The sequence below is a fragment of the Diabrotica virgifera genome, chromosome 1 (genome assembly GCF_917563875.1).
Source record: "Diabrotica virgifera virgifera chromosome 1, PGI_DIABVI_V3a".
Classification (NCBI taxonomy): Eukaryota; Metazoa; Arthropoda; class Insecta; order Coleoptera; family Chrysomelidae; genus Diabrotica; species Diabrotica virgifera.
In genome coordinates this window covers 61,433,298-61,459,175 of record NC_065443.1, presented here as the reverse complement: position 1 = coordinate 61,459,175, position 25,878 = coordinate 61,433,298, and the positions used below count along the sequence as shown (strand labels likewise).

General features: G+C 31.1%; 2 protein-coding genes across 3 annotated transcripts in view; one reads left to right on the top strand and one right to left on the bottom strand.

Annotated features, from left to right (window-relative positions):
* Positions 1 to 1,319, bottom strand: part of LOC114331280 (ras-related protein Rab-30-like) — a 39,152-nt gene extending 37,833 nt beyond the window's left edge. Inside the window, exons 1-2 of the mRNA XM_028280796.2 lie at positions 1,171 to 1,319; positions 756 to 1,087 (exon numbers count right to left, since the gene is read on the bottom strand). Of these exons, the coding sequence (XP_028136597.1) occupies positions 756 to 926 (171 nt within the window). The 5' untranslated portion in view covers positions 927 to 1,087; positions 1,171 to 1,319. The remainder of the gene's footprint in view (positions 1 to 755; positions 1,088 to 1,170) is intronic.
* Positions 1,320 to 6,407: 5,088 nt separating this feature from the next.
* Positions 6,408 to 25,878, top strand: part of LOC114331281 (pre-mRNA cleavage complex 2 protein Pcf11) — a 48,897-nt gene continuing 29,426 nt past the window's right edge. For both annotated transcript variants that reach the window (XM_028280801.2, XM_028280800.2), the window contains exons 1-3: positions 6,408 to 6,585; positions 7,264 to 7,484; positions 24,523 to 24,648. In XM_028280801.2, the coding sequence (XP_028136602.1) occupies positions 7,326 to 7,484; positions 24,523 to 24,648 (285 nt within the window). In that variant the 5' untranslated portion in view covers positions 6,408 to 6,585; positions 7,264 to 7,325. The remainder of the gene's footprint in view (positions 6,586 to 7,263; positions 7,485 to 24,522; positions 24,649 to 25,878) is intronic.

Below are 25,878 nucleotides of genomic sequence, written 5' to 3'. Positions count from 1 at the left end.
TTTAGCACTACCATAATGTTAACATTTGGTAATGTCGCATGTTGTGCTAAGTCGCATATAAGTGAACTTTTTAACACAACTAATATTTTAAACATTATTTTGTTGAAAATTAGCCCTCTACCATGGGGGTTGCCAGATCTGCTAACAATTCTCGAATTCTTGCATTAAAATGAACCGAATAAACAGATAGCAATTATGTGGTAAGTTCAATGGTTTCAGAGAAACACGTGCTAAAACTAGATAAATCGAGTTATCTAGTTATAGCATTCAGTGTATGTCGTATTCACGATGATTTCGATTAAATAATAGCTTGATAACTTATCTTGTCAAGTTTTAGCACTGAATATTAATGGCATTTGAGTTTTATCAACTTTGTGAGCTATCAAGTTTTTACACAATATGGAGGCAAATAAAATACATCTTGTGAACTAGTTATCTCAAAAACGTCAATTTTGGAGTTATCAAGTTATAGTACTAAGGCGACGATATATTCAATATCTGTTGATGTTTTTCTTCATGATTCACACCTTTGCTGCATATGTAATGAAAACTTTCATTATTATGAGTACTATAAGGTTTCTGTTCTGATTACAGTTAGATATTCTGATATTCCTGCAAACATCAGTCCGATTTTGTTTTGGTCTGTTGTAATACAATCTCCTTAGATAATGTAATATGTAAAACTGTGCTATCTGGATCTTGTAAGATCTATTGAATCTTACTTTATAAAATATATGAACTACTTATATACTAACCTTAACTTTTTCATTCCCAACTTCCACTGTTTTGATCATAAAATCTACACCTATTGTTGCACCCTGTCCTGGTGGGAATAAGCCCTGAGTAAAACGTCTCACTAAACACGTCTTTCCAACCCCTGCATTGCCCACTAATACAACTTTAAATAAAAATTTATAGTCATCCATGTTTTTGATGTCTTAGTTTATTAGAACATATACTGCTTTGTCTGCACACTACACTTTCATTCTTTTGGTATCATGTAATTAATAAAGGCAATTAAGCTTCCTGTTACTATTATTGCTTTATATCCTCTTTGGAAATAATTTAGTGGTTCGATATTATAATTCTGAAATAAAAATTACGTCATTATGTAGGACAATTGATTTTTATAAAATAATAAAATAAATTAGAAATGTTACAATGTCATACTTTTATTTTAATAGAATTATTAAATTCGGAAGTTGCCTGATATTGTACACTTTTGATATGTAATTAATTATCTTTTCAATTTTTTAACTATTGATTGAATGAGATAGTTTTTATTATGGCACCTGTCAAGTTCAGACATGACATTTTATGACGAGGACGAGAAGAAGTTATAGTTATGTTTGAACTACCGTACAAAAACCATAAACAGACAAATAGTATTTTCAAATATCCATCTCGTGCCTCACCGAGATGTCATTATTTCTTGTTTTATGGGTTACTTAAATAATTTCTTGTTCTGTAATTTATCAATACTATGGCTTGTTTTTAAACTACGAGAAGTAAACTAAAAAGACAGATTCACACCCAAAAAACTCACTAGAAAAATCACCAAATACATCTTCTTTTTGGTTGATCATATCGGGTTTCGACAGTAATCCATTTAATATTACACATTATACATCACAAAAAGTTCTAAAATCAACAATTAAAAACCGCAGTAGAAATACAGATCGAATAAGAAACAGTTTTTTTTATTATTATTTACTGCTCTTAACCATAATTTTAGTTAAAAATACGTTTATTTTTATTAAATAACTCACATTAAAGATAGTAAATAAGTTACCATTTTTATTAGTACAAAAAAAATAAAATGTAAGATAAGCTTCGGAATAAAATACTAAAATCCTACAAAAGATAGCTTCCAAACAAAGTTTATTATTCTGTGGTATAGTGTATAATTATATTTAGTCTGCTTTTATAAAAAAAGCAGTTGTTTTTAGAACTCTTTAGCGACGTAATAATACAATTATAATATGTATGTATGGCAAGGGCGGATCCAGGACCAATTTTCGGAAGGGGCCATTAAGTTTTTTGGTGAGAGGGTACCGGGGACTAATTTTTAAAAATTAGGTTTGCAATGGTGAGTTTTAAGGCACTTTTCACATACTTTTGAGTGTCATAAAGTCATTCAAAACTTATCGTTATTAAAGTATTATTAAAGTCAGTCCTTTCAATAAGTTAAATTTAATATTTTTCCCAATGCTTCTCCTGTCACATCTTGTTCTTCCCCTCTTTCCTGATTTTCACTAATAATTTTTTTTTCATATCATAAGCGTAAATGAACTTGACAAATCTTCACGAATGTATTTATTTGTATTATGTATGTATATGTAGCTATATATCTCAAATTTATAGAAAGCGTGGTAGAAAACGTGGGATAAGTCGATCGTTTCGTCAAATATGACAGAGTAATAATTTGCACTTTGTTGAACCTGATTAATTATTTGTTCAATTATTTCTTCACCACAACATATTATTAATTGATTTTGACTGGTGCTAACTAATGTATGTTGCTCCGGAAGATGCTGTGGATAGCTTTTGTTTAAGAGTATTATCTCCTGGATGCGATTTTAAACTTAGCAATTCCACTCATTGCTAGATCTAGCATTTTCGTCCAGAAACAGAAGGCCATCATCACGATGGCCTCTTAGAGGAATATTTTGTCGACCTGAGAACACTATCGATAGACTAATAGACTACTATGGATAGTAGTCTTTCTCTATTTTCTTGTATCTGTTTAGACCTCTGAAGGCCGCGTCTCACCATCAAATAATTTGATCGACCTGGGTTTGAGCAAACTAAAGTGACAGTTAGTGACGTCACATCCTGAGTGTTCATTGTGGGTAATAACGAAAAATTTTAATTTTAAATAAAGTACAAACAAGTAAGACAACTCAATTCAAAAAATTTGATCAAACTAGACTGATAGTGAGAGCACATATTTTTAGAATTAAAAAAAAACTGCAATTGTGACGTCACTTTGACGTACTTCCGGAGTTTGCTCAAACTGTTTGATCAAATTATTTGATCAAACAGTTTGAGCAAACTTGACGTACTTGAGGAAGTACGTCAAAGTGACGTCACAATTGCAGTTTTTTTGAAATTCTAAAAATATGTGCTCTCACTATCAGTCTAGTTTGATCAAATTTTTTGTATTGAGTTGTCTAACTTGTTTGTACTTTATTTAAAATTAAAATTTTTCATTATTATCCTATTATCCACAATGAACACTCAGGATGTGACGTCACTAACTGTCACTTTCAGTTTGCTCGAACCAGTTTGATCAAATTATTTGATGGTGGGCAGGCCCGGCCACAGGGGTGGGCGAACTGGGCGGCCGCCCAGGGCGGCGAATTTAAGGGCGGCAATTTTAAGAGGACAGCCAATTTTTGAAATTGAAGAAATAATAAATTATGTTTTTAATATTATAAAAAATCAATATTATGAACAAGAGCATCAAAAATGCAACTGTAAACACGAGAATTATTAAGTGAATCAATAATAATTGGAAGGTTTATTCGACGGGAAATCGACAACACTGCCTTCTTCATCGCGTAACAATAATGGGACCAGAACTAAATTAAATTCACTGAATTCACTTAAAATTAAATTTACTGAAAATGGTATAATAATTTGAAAAATCTGACTGAAGCTTATTGCTAAGCTGACATAAGTTATTTTGCAAAAACTGAATGAACTGAAACTGAGAATACCTTTGGACGATATGAGAGGACAAGGGTATGATAATGGGGCAAACATGAAAGGGAAGAACTTTTTGACCCATGTTCTAGCGATTCACTCAAATAAGTCGCGAACGATGCTGGTGTCTCACAGTTTGCAGTTTCTTTCTTTTCCTTAGTCACAAAAATTTACCATCTTTTTTTCACCATCTATTCATCATTAGGCAATACTAAAAAATCATCTTTCTAGCATAACATTGAAACCTTTGTTCGAAACTATATAGATGGGAACTGATGAGAATTGATTCAATTACTCCGATCAGAACCAAATTTAAGAAATCTACCCTGAAGAAATCTATGCTCTTGTAGAAATCACTGTCAATAAAACCAACGATAAAATGGTTGCTCATGAGACAAGCTGTTTGGAAAATAAAATATATACATGATTTTACTTTTCATTGCTCTGTGGTAATAGGTATGGCATGACATTTTACTTCACATCAACGTAGTCAGCAAATCACTGCAGAGTATTAATATTAATTTGAGTATATCAAGCTGTCAGTTTATTAGAAAAAACAGAAATCCATTTTAAGTTTCTTAGAAGTGATTTAAAATTCTAGGACTATTTGACAGACGCAAAAGAGTTCCATCAAAGTTAGAAATTGAAAACCCGAAAATCAGAGGCACACTAACATCAAGAAAGAGTAAAGTGAAAAGACAATTCGGCTATGAAGCTGATAATGAAAGAATGGACCATGATCCAGAGACACGATATATATGTTGACTTCTATTTGTGATAGATTTCAGCAAATTAAGAGCCATGGTGAAATTTTTGAGTTTTTGTACGACATAAACCAAATTGAGCATATGACTGCTATTGATTTATCAGATAAATGATTTAAGTGATGCTTTAACTTTTGATGAGTCAAAAGATCTACATTATGCTGATCTAAAAGATGCACTCAAAGTATTTTCCACGATTGTGAAGCCCAAGAGTACACCTCTAGAGACACTGAAAATTATTAGAGAGTATGATTTTTATTTCGCACCCAACGTTAGTGGCCTCTAGAGAGGGAAGCTTTTCAAAGCTAAAATTAATAAGAAATAACTTAAGATCAACTATGTCTCCAGTAACGTTTGAGTTCACTAGCTACAATCTCTATTGAACACGAAATAGCGGAGTCCCTGGATCTTTCAGAATTATTAAAGACTTAAAAGACTTTCTCGTGCCAAGATAAAAAGAGTAGTACTTACTTAGAAAAGTAAGTGTGTAATTATTATGGATATGCATAGTGAGTTTTTGGATATTAAAGCATGTTTTACACGTTTTAATATAATAGTTATGTAGTAAAATTTCATGAAAATATTGCAAATATATATATTTTTAGGCGTTTATCGTTCAAATACAGTGGAAAATGGCGTATTAAATAATTTAGCACAAAGCACACATCAATAAAAATACAATCGTGATTTAAGTTGGCGATCGCTGAAGGAAGGTGGTGAGTCATGGGTCTACCAAAGCGGGGGAGGGGGGAAGGGGGGAAGACGCGGTCGCCTATCTTGCCCAGGGCGGCAAAATCCCTAGGGCCGGGCCTGATGGTGGGACGCGGTCTTTAGAGTCTATCTGATTAATGACTGACTTCTGCGGGTTGAAATAACTTTGTAGAAAATGTAGCCCAACCTGAAAGTACTCTTTGTGGTATGATGTTTTTTCATGGGCATGGGATTGTATGGCTCCGTCTTTTCCCATGAGTTTGGCGAAGGATGTTAAAGGTTTAGTGTCAAAGGCTTTGGACTATATCGTCCCTTTATTAGGACCATATTTTGATTAGAAAAATAAAATGTAATACTTGCAAAACAATCCTTTTTTTTTAAGTGCTGGTAACTCAAGTAACGCGTCATTTCTTTTTTATTCTTTGTGTATGCAGAATATAGAAATTGATGTAATTTTGATGGTTGCCAAGGTAGTTCTAACAATGGTCACTTTGTAAAATTATCAACATTTTGATTTACAAAACATCATATGCCATTATTGAAGCTTCTGTTACTGCTTTTGTTCAATTCTAGTCCAGAAGACATATTTATCCTCTGTTTTGTACATTTATTGTGTGTTTGAAACTAAAAACATTTGAACTGCAAATATTTAAATTTATATTTTTTTAAATTCTCGGAGGGGGCCATGGCCCTTATGTCCCCCTCCCTGGATCCGCCCTTGATGTATGGATTACCGTGTCAAGGCCGACATGATCAACCAAAACAGAAAATGTATTTGGTGATTATTCTAGTGACTTTCTTGGGTGTGAATCTGTCTTTTTAGTTTACTTCTCCTGGTTAAAAAATAAACTATAGTTTAAAATCAACGGTAAAATTTAACATTAATAAAATTCACATGAAACAAGGAAGAAAAGTAGAAAATTAGTGATTCTCAGGCAAAAGCGATGTATTTTTCATGTTCCATGGCTGTTATATTTTTTAACCAGAGTATAGAGGTTTTGAAAATAATTAAATATATTTATGTCATACAATAATATAAAGTGAAAACTTGTTTTTAAAATAAGTTCTTGTTTTATAAATAATTGGGAATTCCTAATTTACTTTTTAATTTTTAAATTGGTGCTTAGCGTTTTTCTAATTGGTGGGTTTTCTCCTCCTTCCACAAGTACAGTTACATTGAATATGCGCATGCGTGCGTCAACTGATATATGACGTAAGTGAAATTCCCCAAACAATCGACATTCGATAGTCTGGCAGTTCGCCATTTTGTACTGTGAAAGTGAGTGATGCGTATGAAGTGATTTATACAAAGTTTTCGTTCAAATAGTGCAAATTATGAGGTGTTATACCTGTAAAAGAAACTATTTACATTAGCAATGTTCAAATAAATCTTAGAATTTAGGTAAGTCCCTTCAATTTCGTATTGCTAACAAAAATAGTTTGTATCCCACATTGTTCCATACGCTTTCGCTATAGGTATTATACAAGTCATTTAATACATTTATTGGTACCTTGTTGAGTTATTAGTCGTATTTGCACAGTTCTTTTTATTTAACAAGTTACAGGCCCATTTGTACTTGTTCAACACAAAGTCCATAATATACATTCTCAGATGGTGTGTACAGTGTGTAGATTTTTTTTTATCTAATTTCGTAGTTTATATTTATCTAGGATTAATCAATTATTCAAAACAGTTTTGATATTAAAATAGCTGATTCTTTAGCAACATTTCTCTAATACTATTATAAAATGTATTTTGGAAGATGTGTGATAATTGGCAAACAATTATTTCCTACCATTTCATGAAATGCCACGCTTCCGCCCTTTTCCTATTTTTGCGACGAGCAGAACTTTAAACAAAACTGTTGCAGACACGCCCTGAATTTTATTTGCTTAATAACAAATCATAACAGATATTTTTAATGAAATCCCTTGATCTTGATTTCTCCTTAATTTGTGAAATAATGCTTCATTTTTCATGTGTTTTAACATCCATCCTATGATCAAAACGTTTTTTTACAAACTGTGCTTTTTTATCTTTCAATTTTTGTATTCTTAGTTTTGTTTCCTCTTATTACAGAATTTTCGCTTGTCCAATCGGATGGTTATCTGTGATATTTAACATTAAAAACAGCTTTCAAGATGAGTTCCTCAGAGGAGATAAAGGCTGAGTATATGTCCAGTTTGGCAGACCTTACCTTCAACAGTAGGCCATTGATAAATGTGCTTACGATGTTGGCAGAAGAAAACTCACCCAATGCCCCTGTTATCGTTGAAGCAATTGAAGAACATCTCTCAAAGGTTATATTTTTTTATTGTTATTAACTAAAATGTGGGGCTCATAATAAAGTAACTTCAGTAGGGGGAATTTTCAAATAACCTCATTAATTTTAAAACAGTAGTATGGTTTATCGTGTAGTAACGGTATAGTTACTATATTGAATCATAATTTCTTATATTTATCCTAACTAACATTATTCTAACAATACGAATTGGTTCCTTTAGACTTAAATTAACCAGTGATTCCGACACCAAGATATCTCATTTCTTTTGACAGTTATAGTTTCAGCAGGTTCACTTTTGCAAAATCAGTAACAATATCCATTGATTTTGATTCTATATTTATTTTTTGGGTCACATTCTCCAATGTGCTTCTCTCATTTGAATTACGTGATGGGGATGATGGACATTCTTATAAGTGGTCTGTAAGCTTTTTATTGATAATTTAAATAACTAGTACTTAATCGATTTATATGTGATTCATCATCATCACTGGCTTTACAACCCATAGTGGGTCTTATCCTGTTCTACGATCAGCTCATTCTTTCCTATCCTATGACTAGGTTTTCCAATTATTACATATACTCTTCTCTAATCACCTGGTCCTTAAATTGTGCTCTCTGCCTGCCTCTTCCCACTCTCTCCAGTCTTTGGTTATAAAAATGTATTTTGGTGGCTCTATATCTTTTGTTCTCTATAAGTGGCCTAGCCACTGCAAACTGTTTCTTTTGATGGAACTACCAATACGAGGTTCAGTATAAAGCCAGTACAGCTCAAAATTATATTACCTATACTATAATTTGTTTTCATATACGTCTCTACAAATATGTCTGAGAATTTTACATTTAAAACAGCCTAAACATTCTTCGTCGTTTTTTGTCATTGTCTACATTTCTGAGGCATAAGTGAGTACAGGCTTTATAAAAGTTCTGTATATCAATATTTTCAATCTCCTTGTGACTGTGGTTGATGGTAAAACTTTCTTGAATCCATATTATGCACTATATGCTCTATTCTATCAGATTATTTAACAGTTTTTCTTGGTGATGAACAATATGAACAAACACATAAACCATATTATATTTGTTAATATTTCAATAACTTATTATATAATGTAATACATGCCCCTTATCAATAATTTGAAGGTAAATTATGGGCCTATACATATTATTGAAGGTGTCTTAAAGATTATATGAAAGTTTCAATAAATATTTTCAAAGTAAACAATGTATTTTTACATTGCACATTCACTTTTGTGGACAAAACTCCATAAAACTCCCTCAAGGAAAGGTTTATGATAATTCTCATTTTCACATTACTTAAGTCAATGGTTTCTATATTTTCAAATGTAGTTTGACTAGTGTATCATAATATAGAATTTGTTTTGATATACACCCTGGGGCAAAATTAACTGCCGATTTTAAAAATGGATCATTTTTGACGTCTTGAATTTCCTAAACTTGTTATCTAATTTAAGTGATTTTTTTTAATATGTTGTAGCCTTATTCTTTAATATCACTGTAATAAATAATATTGTTAAATAGGTAAATTTTCATCATATACCAGGTGTAAGAATCAAACTGTTTTGTTTTTCTCAAAGTTTGCATCACCCTGTGGAATATTCTAGCATTTATAAAATACTGAAATTAAAACTCAACTATAGCCTCATGTTTTCTCAACATTCTGTTTTTTGATTCATTTGCTTATGTTGGAAAAAAGTTGGCACTTTAACAACTAGCGATGCTTTCATAAATGTAGGGTGTTTTTAAATAAGTATGGCAAACTTTAAGGGGTAATTCGACATGAAAAAATAATGACAGTTTGCTTTATAAATGTATGTCTGCAAATGCTTCTTTTCCAAAATAGGAGATGTTAAAATTTGTTTCACAAACTGATGATTTATTTATTGCTTTAAAACCGGTTGAGATATGCAAATGAAATTTGGTGGGTTTTAAGACATAGTTATTGCGCATTTTTTGACATACAATTAAGAATTTTAAATTCACCATTGGCACACATACAGGTCATATTACCTGTATGCCTGCCAATGATTGCCCATATGGGTGCTAATGGTGAATATTAAATTCTTAATTGTATGTCAAAAAATGTGCAATAACTATGTCTTAAAATCCACCAAATTTCATTTGCATATCTCAACCGGTTTTAAAGCAATAAATAAGTCATCAGTTTGTAAGAAAAATTTTAATGCCACCTATCTCAGAAATTAAGCATTTACAGACATACATTTATAAAGCAAACTGTCATTATTTTTTTATGCAGAATTACCCCTTAAAGTTTGCCATACTTATTTAAAAGCACGCTAGTTGTTAAAGTACCTAACTTTTTTATGGCTCAACATAAGCGGATGAATCAAAAAACAGAATGCTGAGAAAATATGAGCTATAGTTGGGTTTTAATTTCAGTATTTTACAAATGCTAGAATATTCCACATTATGATGCGAACTTTTAGAAAAAAAACACAGTTTGATTTGTACACCCGGTATACAATGAAATTTTACGTGTTTAGCAACAATATTATTACAGCAATATTGTTGAAGAATAAGGCTATAACACACTAAAAAATCACTAAAATCAGACAACAGGTTTAGGAAATTCGAGACATCAAAAATGACCCATTCTTAAGGTGGGTGGTTAATTTTGCCCTAGAGTGTATTATCAGCTTCATGTAAGAGTGGCACAATTCAAAACTGAAAAAGTGTAGACAACAAGTGATATAAAGTTTTAATGTCATGAATTTTATTCAATTTATTTTATTTCTAGTATAAGGACTGACATCAAAAATCTTTTTGATAACAATCTTAAACCTAGAAATAAAAAAAATTTTAATAAAATTAGTTACAACCAAACTTGAATCACTTGTTGTCTAAACTTTTTCTGTTTTGAGTTGTATCACTCTAGCATATAGCTGACAAATTGTATTTGAAAAAATTCTTCTGATCTGAAAATTAAAATGGAAGGTAATACTGCGTAACTTGGAACCATATGGGAAACTTTTTTAATATCAATTTTACGAAAAAAGTCATTCTTTATAAAGTGCTCTGCATAGTCTAAAACCTAAGATGCATCCATCAGATATCAAATTTTGTCAATAGTATACGAGGTATGTCAAAAAATATGAATTTAGCTCAAGAGCAAACTACCTTTATATTTCAAAATATCAAAAAATTTTATTATGAAAAGTTATTTGTAATTAAAAACCATATTCAAATATGCAATAACAGCCTTCTACTTGAAAAAAAAAATTTCTGAAATTTTCCTAAATTACCGATTCCGAACATCATTTTTATTTATTAAACATGTAATAACTCTTTTATTAATAATTTTAGGAAAAAAAGTTATTCTTCATAAAAATCTGTGCATGGTCTAAACCTCAAGATGCAACCCATCAGTTATCCAAGTTTGTTAATTTTATACGAGGTGTGTCAAATAAGAGAATTCAATGTCAAAGATTTCTTTCTAAATTCATATTACTTGACACACCTCGTATAAAATTAACAAACTTGGATAACTCCTGGTTGCATCTTGAGGTTTAGACCATGCACAGATTTTTACGAAGAATAACTTTTTTTATTAATAAAAGAGTTATTACATGTCTAATAAATAAAAATGATGTTCGGAATCCGTAATTTAGGAAAATTTCAGAAATTTTTTTTTCAAGTAGAAGGCTGTTAATGCATATTGGAATATGGTTTTTAATTACAAATAACTTTTCATAATAAAATTTTTTGATATTTTGAAATATAAAGGTAGTTTGCTCTTGAGCGAAATTCATATTTTTTGACATACCTCGTATACTGTTGACAAAATTTGATATCTGATGATTGCATCTTGGTTTTAGACTATGCAGAGCACTTTATAAAGAATGACTTTTTTTCGTAAAATTGATATTAAAAAAATAAAAATGTATACCATTTTTATTCAGTTGCAATGCGAAGGCAAAACAATCTTACTTTTCAATTAGAATACAGAGTGCAGTCCAGTCCCTTGAATCGCGATTTTCGGCTCTTATTGGAACCTCATCGGAAAGAATGTAGGCACTGTTCTCCATATTCTAATTCGCATCGAGAGCTTTTCCCACCCATTGCAACCGAAGTGATGGTAGTAGGTGGCTAGCGCCATCTGGCATTGAAAAACGAAGTAGTTTTCAATCCTAATACTAAATTAATAATATTGAAAAATATTAAAAACATTACTAAAAGATTTTTAAATTGAAAACTTATTGGTACACTTTCCTGGTGACACCTCCAAGACTTCTACAATTTGCAAGTCAAATGGATGCTGCAGTGAAGACGAAAGGGAAGGAATTCTACACTATGCAATTCACATCCCCCGTCTACATCTTGGTAAAGTTCCAACGGAAAAATGCACCTGGTTATTCTACGGAGTAATACGACTATAAAATAAAAATGTATACCATTTTTATTCAGTTGCAATGCGAAGGCAAAACAATCTTACTTTTCAATTAGAATACGGAGTGCAGGCCAGTCCCTTGAATCGCGATTTTCGGCTCTTATTGGAGCCTTCATCGGAAGGAATGCAGGCACTGTTCTCCATATTTTAACTGATTCGTATCGAGAGGTTTTCCCACCCATTGCAACTGAAGTGATGATAGTAGGTGGTTAGCGCCATCTGGCATTGAAAGACGAAGTAGTTTTCAATCCTAATAGTAAATTATTAATATTGAAAATATTAAAAATATTACTAAAAGATTTTTAAATTGAAAACTTATTGGTACACTTTCCTGGTGACACCTCCAAGACTTCTACAATTGGCAAGTCAAATGGATGCTGCAGTGACGACGAGAGGGAAGGAATTCTACACTATGCATTTCACATCCCCCGTCTGCAGCTGGTAAAGTTCCAACGGAAAAATGCACCTAGTTACTCTACGGAGTAATACGACTATAAAATAAAAATGTATACCATTTTTATTCAGTTGCAATGCGAAGGCAAAACAATCTTACTTTTCAATTAGAATACGGAGTGCAGTCCAGTCTCTTGAATCGCGATTTTCGGCTCTTATTGGAGCCTCATCGGAAAGAACGTAGGCACTGTTCTCCAAGATATTCCACTGTAGATATTAAAAAAGTTTCCCATATGGTTCCAAGTTACGCAGACACCCTGTATAAATCTTTTTGGTTCATTCCCAACTAGATATTCAATCATATCTGTCTAGTTTATATAATTTAATAGAATTGGTTTTATTTAAGTCTTTATCTCCTTTTTTGATTACATATTGTTCTAGCAGTGCTTTGAGCGATTTTAACTCTCATGTGGGTTTAATTTATAGATCGTTGGGTGTTAAACATTAAATCTGAGCTTTAAATCTTATCAGTTTTATGTTATGCATTTGTTATCAACTTTACATTTTTTTTAACATGCAGTAGATCTACTTTTTATGTTATCTTTGAATGTTCTAAAAATGATTTTGAAACTTTTTTCTTGTGGCATGTTTAACGAAGATATTTTTTAGATTAAATTAAACAAAACATAATTACTGTAATATCATTTACATTTTTTATTCTATTTAATGTTTTATTTTCCAATATCGAAATCATTTAAAACAATTCTACCATACAAATTGTGAAAATAATATTCAGCTCATGATATGGTTACTTCAGCTGTGTGCCGTTTGAATGAACAGAATGGTTCCTAGGCGAGTTCCATCCTCTTCAATAGACAGCGACTGTGTTAAAGATCATTTTCACCCAATTAAAAAAAAATAGACAAAACACCCAATTGTCATTACACTCATTTGTGGTTAATCCCATGTAGAAAATACAGTATACTCTCTCTATAACGAACACAGGTATTACAAGGTTTCGCTTATAACAAGGTATATTAGGTGTCACATGTTCCTATTGAACTATAACCCTCTATAGTCTATAATGAGGTATATTTGGCTATAATGACGGAAAATTGGATCGAAGAACATGTTTCTTTACCTGTTTTTGGAGCTGTGATGGCTATAAATAGAGACCCTCACTGCTTGTAGAGAAATGCCTAAAATATGTGTGCTTATCGAGGCCAGTGATGTAATAAACTCCCAACATCTGTTAAATTCTTCCTGTTTATCCACCTAATCTTTTTCAGAAGCGTTATTCAAACAATATTTAGCATCATGTATTGCTCAGAATGGCTTCATTATAGGACCTTAATGTCTTAGAAAACTACATATTCATATGTATGTACAATACTGTTGTTATCTGATGTAACGAGATCAGCTTATAACAAGGTATTTAGTCTGCCATTTCAGTTCGCGTTATAGAGTGAGTTTATTGTATCTTGATATTTCTATCCTAAGACAGTCATTAACAGAGAAGTTCAACATCGTATTTACTATTTACCGACAATAATGCTAATAGTCAAACTGCATTTGAATTTCATGTGAACATTTTGTTGATTGTAATTCTTTGTCTAATAAATATAAACACGAAGTCATTTGGTGTTTATATTTGACATATACAATATATGCATGACAACATATGCGTACCAAAACATTGATATTTGTGTAGGGATTTAATTAGGTTCTCCCTATTGTTATAAACATTTTAATTGTTGACAACTGTTATTTTTCTGAATATCTGATATAATATCATAACAAAATAACATGAAAAATAAGCTTTTCTGTCATTAGTTGGTTATTGTTATTTAAGTGAATTTAATCAGTTGAATATTCGTATTTTCTCCCTTTTCTGCTAGAATACATGAGTTTTTATTCATGTTACATGAAAGGACATCACACACATGTAATGTCATTCAAATACATTAAAATTTACTAATTTACATGAATAGTCTTGAAATTAAAATCATTTCATAGCATTGTGCCAACTCTGAATTATGATTAGTATCATTGTAAATTGATATAAATAAATCTAAAATCAAATGGATATGTACACAAAATAGAGAAAGGAAAAAGATTTTGTGAAAAGGTACTCCATAAATCTTTTTTAGGTATTAAGGTCTCTTATCTTATAGATAATAAATTACACTGCACTTCCAGTGATGCACCAGAAATAATGGTTAGTTTCATGTTGGGGTAAGGTTTTTTAAATAGAGATACTATAATTTATACTAATAGTATTTATGAATAAGAGAGTTTTATGGATTTCAAAGTTTATATGATTTCGATAAAAATTACAATTTACACTGTTATGACTTAAAATTCAGAGTTGGCGCAATGATATGAAATGATCATAATTTCAAGATGAATCTGTTCATGTAAATTGTACCGGGTGTCCACTTATATTTTCCCCCATCTTCCCAAGAACTGCCCATAACTTCTTAACGGCTCAAGACAGAAATATGCGGTTTTCGCTTAAATGTTTTATTTTAGTAAAAGTTTTGTCTGAATGGATTAAGCTTTTTATATCGCTTTCAATTACGAAAAAAATGGCGGATTTTTGAAAAAAACTTTGTTGACTTTTTTTTAATGGAACACCCAATATATTTTTTTTGTAAATTAGAAGAACAATCATTCACCTATCCAGCGATATAAAGTTTTTTAAAATCGGGTGTCAAATGACTGAGTAATTAATTTTTAAAATGAGAGGTGCAACATGGATATCACAAAACTAAATAAATAACATAACTAAGCAAATTGATATTATGTTAATGTGATTTCCACATTGCATCTCTCCTTTTAAAAATTAATTGCTCAGTCATTTGACAACCGATTTTAAAAAACTATATCGATGGATAGGTAAATGACCGTTCTTTCAATTTACAAGAAAATATACTGGGTGTTTCAATAAAAAAAGTCAACAACGTTTTTTTAAAGCCATATAAAAAAATCAATCCATTCAAACAAAATTTTTACTAAAATAAAACATTTCAGCGAAAACCGCATATTTCTATCTTGAGTTGATTAGAAGTTATAGGCAGTTAAAATGGGGGAAAATATAAGTGGAAATTCGGTATTAGAGTGACATTAAATTTTCCATAAGATGTGTGCGGTGTCCTTCAGACCCTTTTTGCCTTTTTGGATGTTATATCTTATAAAAGATCAGAGAAAGCTCCTATTTTCTCTCTTCCAACTTTAGGAATATGAAATACAAATTAAAAAGATTTTTCTATTTTCTATACCTCTCTTCTTTGTCATGTACCCCCCTTTTTAAACTCCTTTTTTCTGTTTGCTATTATTTGTCTCTCATCATATCTTAACACTATTCTGTTATGAAACATTGCATATTTTTGTATAAATTCTGTATACCATGTGGTATTTATTTTTAATGACATAACTATAATCATAGAATAAAATTTTATCTAATATTTCACATCAAAATTGCTGAAAATCCCAATATAAAAACATCCATAATTGGTATTTACAATACATCTAACTAGAGAAATTTCACAATGGCCAAGGTCAGTACAAGGTCTCGCTAGGGGATTTCATACAGATATTCAACATAATTTTAAACTATTTTATTGTGGTGAATTGTAATTGCTAATTTCATGTTATATCTACTATTGTTAATCTACAATGGGTAAAAATGACAATATTGAGTTTTTACATGACCATTTCTGTATCATTTTGTGGATAAAACTTTTGAGTTCTCAATATTATCTGTGACCAATTATTGTTCAGTAATATTGGTCATATGGAACTTTGCATGTTGTTGGCAAGAGATCTGTAATTGGAAGATATTATCTAATGAGCGACTTCTGACTTCTGTCTAATCCTTTGATAGCTTTCAAGTGAAGTTATCAAGGTGCTCTTATGTTATTTGTACAGTAACTTTTGATCTAAGGCTACCCTTTTAAGATGCTCATAAATGGTTAATAGCAAATCATTGTGCAATTATCACAATGGAGAGGTTTTTGATTAGGATGGGTGGAAGGCTATTGCCTCTTAGTTTTACTGAGTATATGTCCCAAGTATGTTAGTCTGTAGTCAGTCCTTTATGAATGTTTTGTGATAAAGTGTATAACTCTTAATCTTGATTAAATTTTTGAGTTAATATCTCATTAAAATGTAGTAGTCACCAGTACTTTTCTTTTGATCTCTATTCTTTAAGATCATTCTCGGTCTCCTATGATTATAAAGCTGAACCTTGCCCAGCATCCCTTTCCTTGGCTGGAAAGGAATGGTGGAGGCAGGACACTTCGTCTATCCACCTCTTTTTTGTGCTTCTGCTACTGGCTGACATCCCACCATAGTTCCACTAAGAGTTCTACCAGGTGTTCTGTTAGTATCCATTCTTATAAGGTGACCTACCCAGCGCAATCCTTGTATCTGTTACTAAAAGTATTAATAAGGTTTATTGTCTTTTCTGTCATGATCCATGTTTCTGTGCCATATGTTGGTACAGTGGAACCCCGATAAGTCGGCCCCCGATAACCCGGAAGTCCGGCTAACCCGGACCGATTTTCATCAGATAAACATTTTGATTTTCAATATTTTGTATTTTTCAATTTAATTGTGGCTTATTTCCAATCAAAATAGTTAATTATCAGACAATCCTTTCAACAATAAAAATGTATGTAATATAATATTTGAGAGATAATGTGTCTAGACTCTCTGTGTCCTGTACTTATGTGTGTAATTTGAACACGAGATTAAAAATGACTCATAGTACACACCCCAGAAACAACAGCCAGCTGTCTGTAGTATCTATTCCTTTTTATTTCAAACTGTCAGCATTGTTTAGGAAAGACTATTTAAAAAAATTCTTTTATAAACAATGGTCTTTAGTATTGTGTGTCTGGTATTGTTCTGCTTACGTTTGGGTTTGGTGTTTTTTTTAGTAATTTTAATGAGTAGGTAATACTGTGCATATTTATAAATATATTTCATGTTATTTCAATTCTAACGGAGTTTATCTGTAAGTATACCGTATTTTATTAATTTTTACCATATTCTCCGGCTATCTCGGATTTTCGATAACCCGGATCGGTCGTGGTCCCGATTAATCCGAGTTATCGAGGTTCCACTGTATTTGGTTTCATATATTTTGAACTTAACTTCCCTATGTGTGTCTTTGGATCCAAACACCTGTGACATGCTTTCATAGCAAGCGTTATCCTTTTCAGTATTTTGTCCTCCTCACTGCTATCCTCACTTTTCATATTCTCAGGTATGGGAACTGTTTTACTACTTCAATATTTGTGTCGTCTATTGTCAAATTTTTAAAGTTTCATTGTTTCCTTGCTTGAATTAGGACATTAGTTTTATCTACAGCTAGCATTAGTTGACAGCTAGCCCTATTTTTTTGCATTTTCTTCAAAATTTCTGTGATGCCTTACGATCTGTCCTCAACTTATTAAACAATATATAAAGGTTGTAACCCACAAGTCAACTTTTTTCAGGATGTAGAAAAACGTTCCATTTAAGTAATTTTATTAGGTTAATTCCTTATAAAATTACTTAAATGAAGCGTTATTTCTACTTCCCGAAATAAGTTGATTTGTGGGTTACAACTTTTTACCTTTCAACTGTAGATATTAAATAGAGTTGTGAGTCAGCCCATCCCCCTGTTTTAGCCATTTAGCCCCTTAGTTATCTGAAAGGGATTTGTGTTTGGTTTTGGATTCATACTTGCACTTCTGCCTGAGTCCTGGTGGCTTGAACTCATTTTACCAATTTCCTCGGCATACCAAATTCTAGCATAATGACGATTCTTCTTTATTGTTTATGTGACGGCATCGCACCTCTTGCGTTCTTCATATGATTCATCTTATGGGTCTAATATTTCGCTGGCATGTGGAGAATAATCTCTTATTGTGGGTGGCAGTCAAAAGGTTAACTAAATGATTTAGTGAAAGTTGTTTATCAAAATTTTTATCCATGAAAAAGTTCTCATATGGTTTTTTTAATTGAGGCAACTAAATTTACGTTGGATCAACATTAGATGAAATAAAGTAAATCAGAGGAAGCCTTATTGTCATTGTCATATTGTGCAGATATATTGTCAGAAGTTAGGAAACAACATGAAGAACATTAAAAACTAAAGTATTAGCTAGGTGTGTATACTTTTATATATGTATACAATTTGTTCTGGTAGAATGATTCTATTTGTGTGTGGTATATATTTTACAAACTGTTTTAGGATCCACCTGTGAGGTAATCCTCAAACCGGACCATTCATAGTGTTAGGATTTCAAATAATATTGATATTGATTGTAAATTTCAGCAATAAACTTTTTAACTTTTACTAGTTTTTTTGTTTATAAGAACTCTTTTTAGTTATTTTTATTTTCTAGTTCTCACAAGAGTATTAAAAAAAATCACTTCACTTTTACTTTTGGGTTTAATATATAATATTCTTATTATTTATGATGATTTTTCAAACTTCCCAGATCATTCTGTATACATATATACACACTCCAATACATACAGAGTGGTCTTGGAAAGTTATATAGCTTACATTTGTTAATATTTTAAAAGGATAAGAGTCTAGATATCTGTTTACTGGTTAGTAATTCATAGTAAAATTATTTTGGTGTGGGACATTATTAAATCAAGTTTATGTAGATTTCAAAAAAGCTGCAGTTCCTCCAATTATCTCTCAATTTTTAATTTCTCTTATTGTGCTGTCTTAACTGCCTCCTAAGTTTTTCTTTTTCTATTTGTACCTAATATGAGGTGTCATGTACTTGTTCCTACTTTTCTGGTATTTTTTCAACATTCTAGTTGTCCTAAACTACGTTTTGCATCAGAATTGTTAATATTTTTTTTTCATTATTGGTATTTCTTATCTTTTCATCTATTTTTGTTTCATATTACAGAAAAAATCTTGTGTGGAATATATTTCAGATTTTTATTATCAAGCTTAATTTTGATTCAGAAGTGTTATTCATGCCCTTTTCTTCAACATAAATTTTTCTATACATGTGATTAGGTTGGTGAGTGCCAATATAGTACTTAGACATTACCTAATATTACAAACTGCTAACAGATTTATATGAAATAGATCTAAAGGCACTGTCCACTAGTTTGGCTCTCCCAGCAACTGCTCCATAGATACGGTATGTGCTCCTCTACATATAAACTGTCACTGTTTCAAGCACTCAGTGGAGCGTGCACTTTTGCACTGTCGGAGTACAAACGTATCCACTATGTGGAGCAGCCGCAGGAGCACGGAGCATAAATATAGTGGATATGTGCCTCATTGTGTAGCCAGTTCTCTTAAGGATCATTGATGATCTTTAGTTGCGAATGTATTCAATGAATATACTTACCTTTCATCTTTATTGGAATTCATATACCTTAGGATTCCTCGTTCTTAAAAGATTCCTCTTATTTAAAATATTTTTCTCCTGTTTTAACACAATCCAAATAGGACTGTAGTTTTTTTAACTGATGTTAAGGAATTGTTATTATATGGAGATATTGTGGATGAAAGAGGGGAGAAAAATGTGATTGTTACACTAGCACTAGACTTACAGAGGTTTTAAAACTGTTTTCTTGTGACATATTCAAGCTAAATATTGTATTTACATGTATGGGATTAAACCACACTTGATTATAATAAAAATTACATTTTTATGGTAGTCTTTGACTTGTAGTTAAAAAAAAGAAGTGTCATATTTATTACAATCAACTATGGTTTAATCCCATATAAATACAATATTTACACTAGATCACTAGACTTATTCTGTTTTATTATTTAAAAACATATGTATTTAAAATATTATTTATTTTTATATAGTATATATAAAAATATCTTGGGTCTGATGTATTAATAACATACTTAGCAGTAAATATTTTGAAATTAGATCTATATTGACAAAGTGATTGAGACAACTGTTGTTAATTCGATATTGATGATAAGAGACTTACTTAAATCCATAACAACAAAAGGAAATATTTTAGCAAAAATATTCAAAATATGAATGTTTAGTTAGTTCTTCAAAGACATGGTTTTCGAAGAATACAATTCTTAAGGGCATAGGCGCAAGATGTCGCCTGTCAAAATGTTGAATGTGTTTTAAATGTATTCATTTTTTGCGAATCCTGAGAAAACTAATAAGTATTTTTGAAAAATTTAAATGCAGAATGGAAGATTGCATTATTACCGAGTGCGGAAAGTCTCTAAATAACCAAAAAGTTTCTATTGAATGAGATATTTGAAATTAAAAGTCACTCAATTTTCTCGTTGTTTTCACCCCTGTAACTTATTAAAATAAACGTTATACACTGCGCGTCAGAGAAAACGGGCACCCCAAAAAATGGGTCATTTTTGATGTCTCGGATCTCCTAAACCTCTTGGCCGATTTAAGTAATTTTTTAAATATTTTATAGTCTTATTCTAACAATATCGCTGTAATAATATTGTTGCTAAACAGGTAAATTTTCGTTGCATACCGGGTGTACGAGTCAAACTGTGTTTTTTTCTCAGTTCGCAACACCCTGTGGAATATTCTAGCATCTATAAAATACTGAAATTAAAACCCAACTATAGCCTCAGGTTTTCTTAACATTCTGTTTTTTGATTAATTCGTTTATGTTGGATAATTCAAAAGTTAGGTACTTTATCAACTAGCCATGTTCTTCATCAATACAGGGTGTTTCTAAATAAGTGCGACAAACTTTCAGGAGTAATTCTGCATAAAAAATAATGACCGTTTGCTTTATGAACATATGTCCGCCAATGCTTCGTTTCCTATTATACATTGAATTTTTCTTACAAACTGATGATTTATCTATTGCCCGAAAACCGGTTGAGATATGCAAATGAAATTTGGTAGGTTTTAAGAGATAGTTATTGCGCATTTTTTGGCATGCAATTAATAATTTTATATTCACCATTGGCGCGCATAAGGGTATTATGACCGATTATATTACCTGTATGCATGGTAATGGTGAATATAAAATTTTTAATTGTAGTATGTCAAAAAATGTGCCATAACTACGTCTTAAAACCCACCAAATTTCATTTGCATATCTCAACCGGTTTTAAAGCAATAAATAAATCGTCAGTTTGTAAGAAAAAAATTCAACATCCCGTATCTCGGAAACGAAGCATTTGCGGACTTACGATTATCAAGCAAACTGTCATTATTTTTTAATGCAGAATTACTCCTTAAAGTTTGTCGTACTTATTTAGAAACAGCCTGTACTGATGAAGAACATTATCCAACATAAGCGAATGAATAAAAGAACAGAATGTTGAGAAAACCTGACTCTATCGTTGGGTTTTAATTTTAGTATTTTATAAATGCTAGAATATTCCACAGGGCGTTGCGAACTTTAAGAAAAAAACACAGTTTGATTCGTACACCCGGTATACAAAGAAAATTTACCTGCCTAGCAACAATATTATTGCAGCGATATTGTTAAAGAATAAGACTATGACATATTAAAAAAATTACTTAAATCGGACAACAGGTTTAGGAGATACAAGACGTCAAAAATGACCTATTTTTTGGGGTGCCCGTTTTCTCTGATGCGCAGTGTATAAGTTTTCAGGGACTTACCGCCCTCGGTAATAACGTAATCTTACATTCTGCGTTTAAAATTTCAAAAATAGTTTCCTCAGGATTCGAAAAAAAAAATGAATACATTTAAAACACATTGAACATTTTGACAGGCGACATTTTGCACATATGCCCTTAAGGTAATAACTGTAGATGTATTTTTTGTTCAGCATTGAAACACAAAAGGTTTGATCAACCAGGTGGTACTGTAAAGGGACATTTATTCCATCATTATTTGTAAAGTGGAAAATTATTTGAGCTGTATATAGGACCTGGTATTGCCAAGAAATGAAAGAAAAAGAAAGATAATATTTTTGGTCTGTTATTTATTTGGTGACTTTGGCAAACCAGTTACTGAACTGAAACCAGTTAACTGAAAAATAATCAATAATCTTCTTGTAGTACGTTGAGAAAGAAAATTGGGATTGAAATTTCCAGTTGACATCCAGCTGTGCTAAGCTAGTGATCGTAAGTGTGTAATAGAACTGAAGAGTGTTGTTCTGGAACTATTTCTTGTGGCATGTCAATTACTATTTTTATTGGAGATTAACCACAATTTTAGTTATAGTACATTAACTGAAAAACAATCAATAATTTCTTGGTAGTACTTTGGGAAAGAAGACGATAAAATTAGGTTTAACTTGATGAGCCCAAACCACTATACTTTTTACTGAGTTTCTGCCTTTCTCTTTTCCACCTCTTAGCTTTTTCTAGTTCCTAACGAATCAGCTGGGAATTAATTTTTCCAAATATTCATGTAAATGGAATGTTCTAAATTATATTGTTCTTAACAAGTGACATGTTATATATGTATCTATTTTCTTTAACTATGTTGTAACATGTATGCCTTTTAAGAGCCACAATTGATTTTTGACCAAGTTTCACTATTCCTAAATCTTCTTTAGTATTGAATTTCTAAATTAGTACAGTCCATTTTTGGTAGTGTTTTACTATTAAATCTAGATGAACCAATAATTCTTACCATTTATTAAACTCACGAAACACTTGGAATTTCAACTATAACTATAATTACAGCCGTTTTAGTCTCTTGTGTTGGCCCCGAATTTGTTATTTTTATATCCATAAGCAGGAATAGTCCAGGGTAATAAGGTTTTTTCCATGGCACTTAACAGCCCGAGTACTGAAGCGTTTTTTCGACAGGTAATACCTATAAGAACAAATTGTAACTATTTCTTGCGTAGGATCTGGCGGCCATTTTTATTTATAAACAATTTAGTGTCAAAAACGGCATTTTTTTCCTTTTGTTTTTCAAATAAATGGAAAACAGTGAAACTTTTCAAATATAATTTCAAAGCTATTCATTGAATTGTTTAAATTTTTTTCACATTGTTTGTACCAGCTTTTTTTGCAATAACATAAGTCAGAGAAAAATGATGTTAGAACCATTCTACGGGTGTCAAATGAAAGAGCATGAGCTATATTTTCAAATTGGTTTAAAAAAAAGTGAATAAAAAATACATTTATTAGCAATAAATAATAATGTAAAAGTATGGTCCATTTTTCCTTAAACTTTTTATTTTTTTATATAATAAATTATATATATTTATTACAATTTTTATCAATTATATACATAACACTACTTAGTAGTTGTGCACATAAAAAATAGATTCTTTTGAAAAAAAATTATTCAAATAGTTTATGAGGAAAAATTGACGATACTTTTGAATAATCATTTATTACTAATAAATCCATTTTTTATTCACTTTTTTTAAACCAATTTGAAAATTTAGCTCATACTCTTTCATTTGACACCTGTAGAATGGTTCTTACATCAGTTTTTCTGACTTATGTTATTGCAAAAATGGGATAAACAATTTGAATAAAATTTAAACAATTGAATGAATCGCTTTGAAATTTTTGCCACATATTTAGCACCAAAGAATCCTCATTTAACGAAAATTTCAAAGCTGTACACTAATTTTTACAATAGTTATTGCGAAATTATTTTTTTTGCAAATTCGACCTTTTTTCGCAATTATATTAACAATAAACGAGTATATCAAACTTTGTAATAAGCCATTTTAAAGCTTTTTCCATGCTCTCGAAGATGTGTGTACCAAAAAAAAACCAAAAGTTTCACTGTTTTCTATTTATTTGAAAAAAAAAGAAAAAGAGCCGTTTTTTGACATTAATTGTTTATAAATAAAAATATCCGGCCGATCCTAAGCAGGAAATAGTTACAATTTGTTACTATAGGTATTACCTGTCGAAAAAACTCTTCAGTACTTTGGCTGTTGAAGTGTCACGAACAGGGTATATTTTTGCCTTATTACCCTGGCCGAGAAACTCTATGGTGTCATTAGTTTACATTATTTTTGGATCATTATTCAAAGACAGGTCCTTATCCTCTTCACATTTGACATTGTAATGCTATATAAACTTTCTGGACCAACTCTAAAAAAGAAAGCATACTTAGCAGCTGATATATGACTAAACATCGTATAAAAGTGAACCTAAACAAAATAAGTGCAAAGGAGCTGAGATATCTAGAGTGTCTGGAATCTAAAGTAGTAGGTAGAATTTTGAAAATCTGTATATTCGTAAATACAGTTCTAGAAGTGACACTCTAAAGCTATAACGTGAGTATATTTTTTACACAGGTCAATACTGATGTCAAACTTCCCATTCTCTATCTGATTGATTGCATAGTGAAAACTGTTGGAGGCATTTACACATCGTTGTTCAATCACAATATAGTGAACATGTTCATAGGAGTTTTTAAAGCAGTAAGTACCATTTTTCTTAATAAATATACATATTGTGACTTAAAAATAATTGTTGTAGTGAAACAACTCATTAATACATTATTTTTTAATATTTTCTTTTGATTGTTCTCTTGTTTTTTCTTCATATCTTGTATGTTAAAATTACATTTGGTCCATACTTGTTGACATTTTCTATACAAAATAAAATACATATTTTTGTATTCCCGTTGCTATTGTTATAGTATTACCTGGTATCTAAGAGACTCATTAATATTCATCTCATTGTTCGAGGTGTGAAATTGCATAAACAAGGGATCATTTCATAAAACAGGTGATCCCTTGTTTATTGAATTACACACCTCGAATAATAGCAGCCCGCTGAGTTGAATATTAACGAGTTTTTTAGATTCCTGGTACTGGTACTTGCGCGGGATTTTTGATTGCCCTTTTTTACATTCCTTTCTTTGTAACACATGAATAAAGGTGAATGAAAACAAGGCCAAGCTGCTTTCGCATGTTTTGATATTGATTAAATTAAACAACTTAGACAATTATTTTTGAGCTGAACTATAAATGGAGAATTTAGTGTTACTATGCTATAAACTCGATACATATTTAATGTAGGTATATTTTCGACAGGTAAAAAGTATTAAATATACTTATTCAATTTGAATGTTCTAAATTAGTCTTTTTGTTCTGCTTTTAAATATTTAATGAAAAAGAAAACTTGTTTTAATATTCCAATATTACTGAATAATAATTCCTTTTGTGTCTCCTGAAGAGGAGAAGTAGTAGTTATTCTTTTGAAGGTTTTTCATTATCATGCAGGATAATGATCATTGTATTTTATATGAGACAAACACAATTTATGCAAATGTGTTAAGCCATCATAAGCTAATCAAGTATATTCAAATGGGAAATAAGCCACAATTTTACCTAAAAATGATTTTATTAACGTTTCGACGCCCAAGTCGGGTGTCGTTGTCAAAATACAAAATAATATTAAATAAAAATGTTGCTTAGTAAAAAATTCTTCTAATAATTTATTTAATCTGACTCATTTATATCGGCAATTCAGACACGTATTATACATTTTAAAGTAGACGACTTTAAAAATGATATTGCCAATATTGATGAGTTGCGTTCCTGGGACGACTTTACTAAAAGATAGTTCATTCGATTACATGAAATCAATCCCAACTCAAGAATAGCCGCCACAAAAAATCATAGCATGTGATCTGTCTTTAAAAA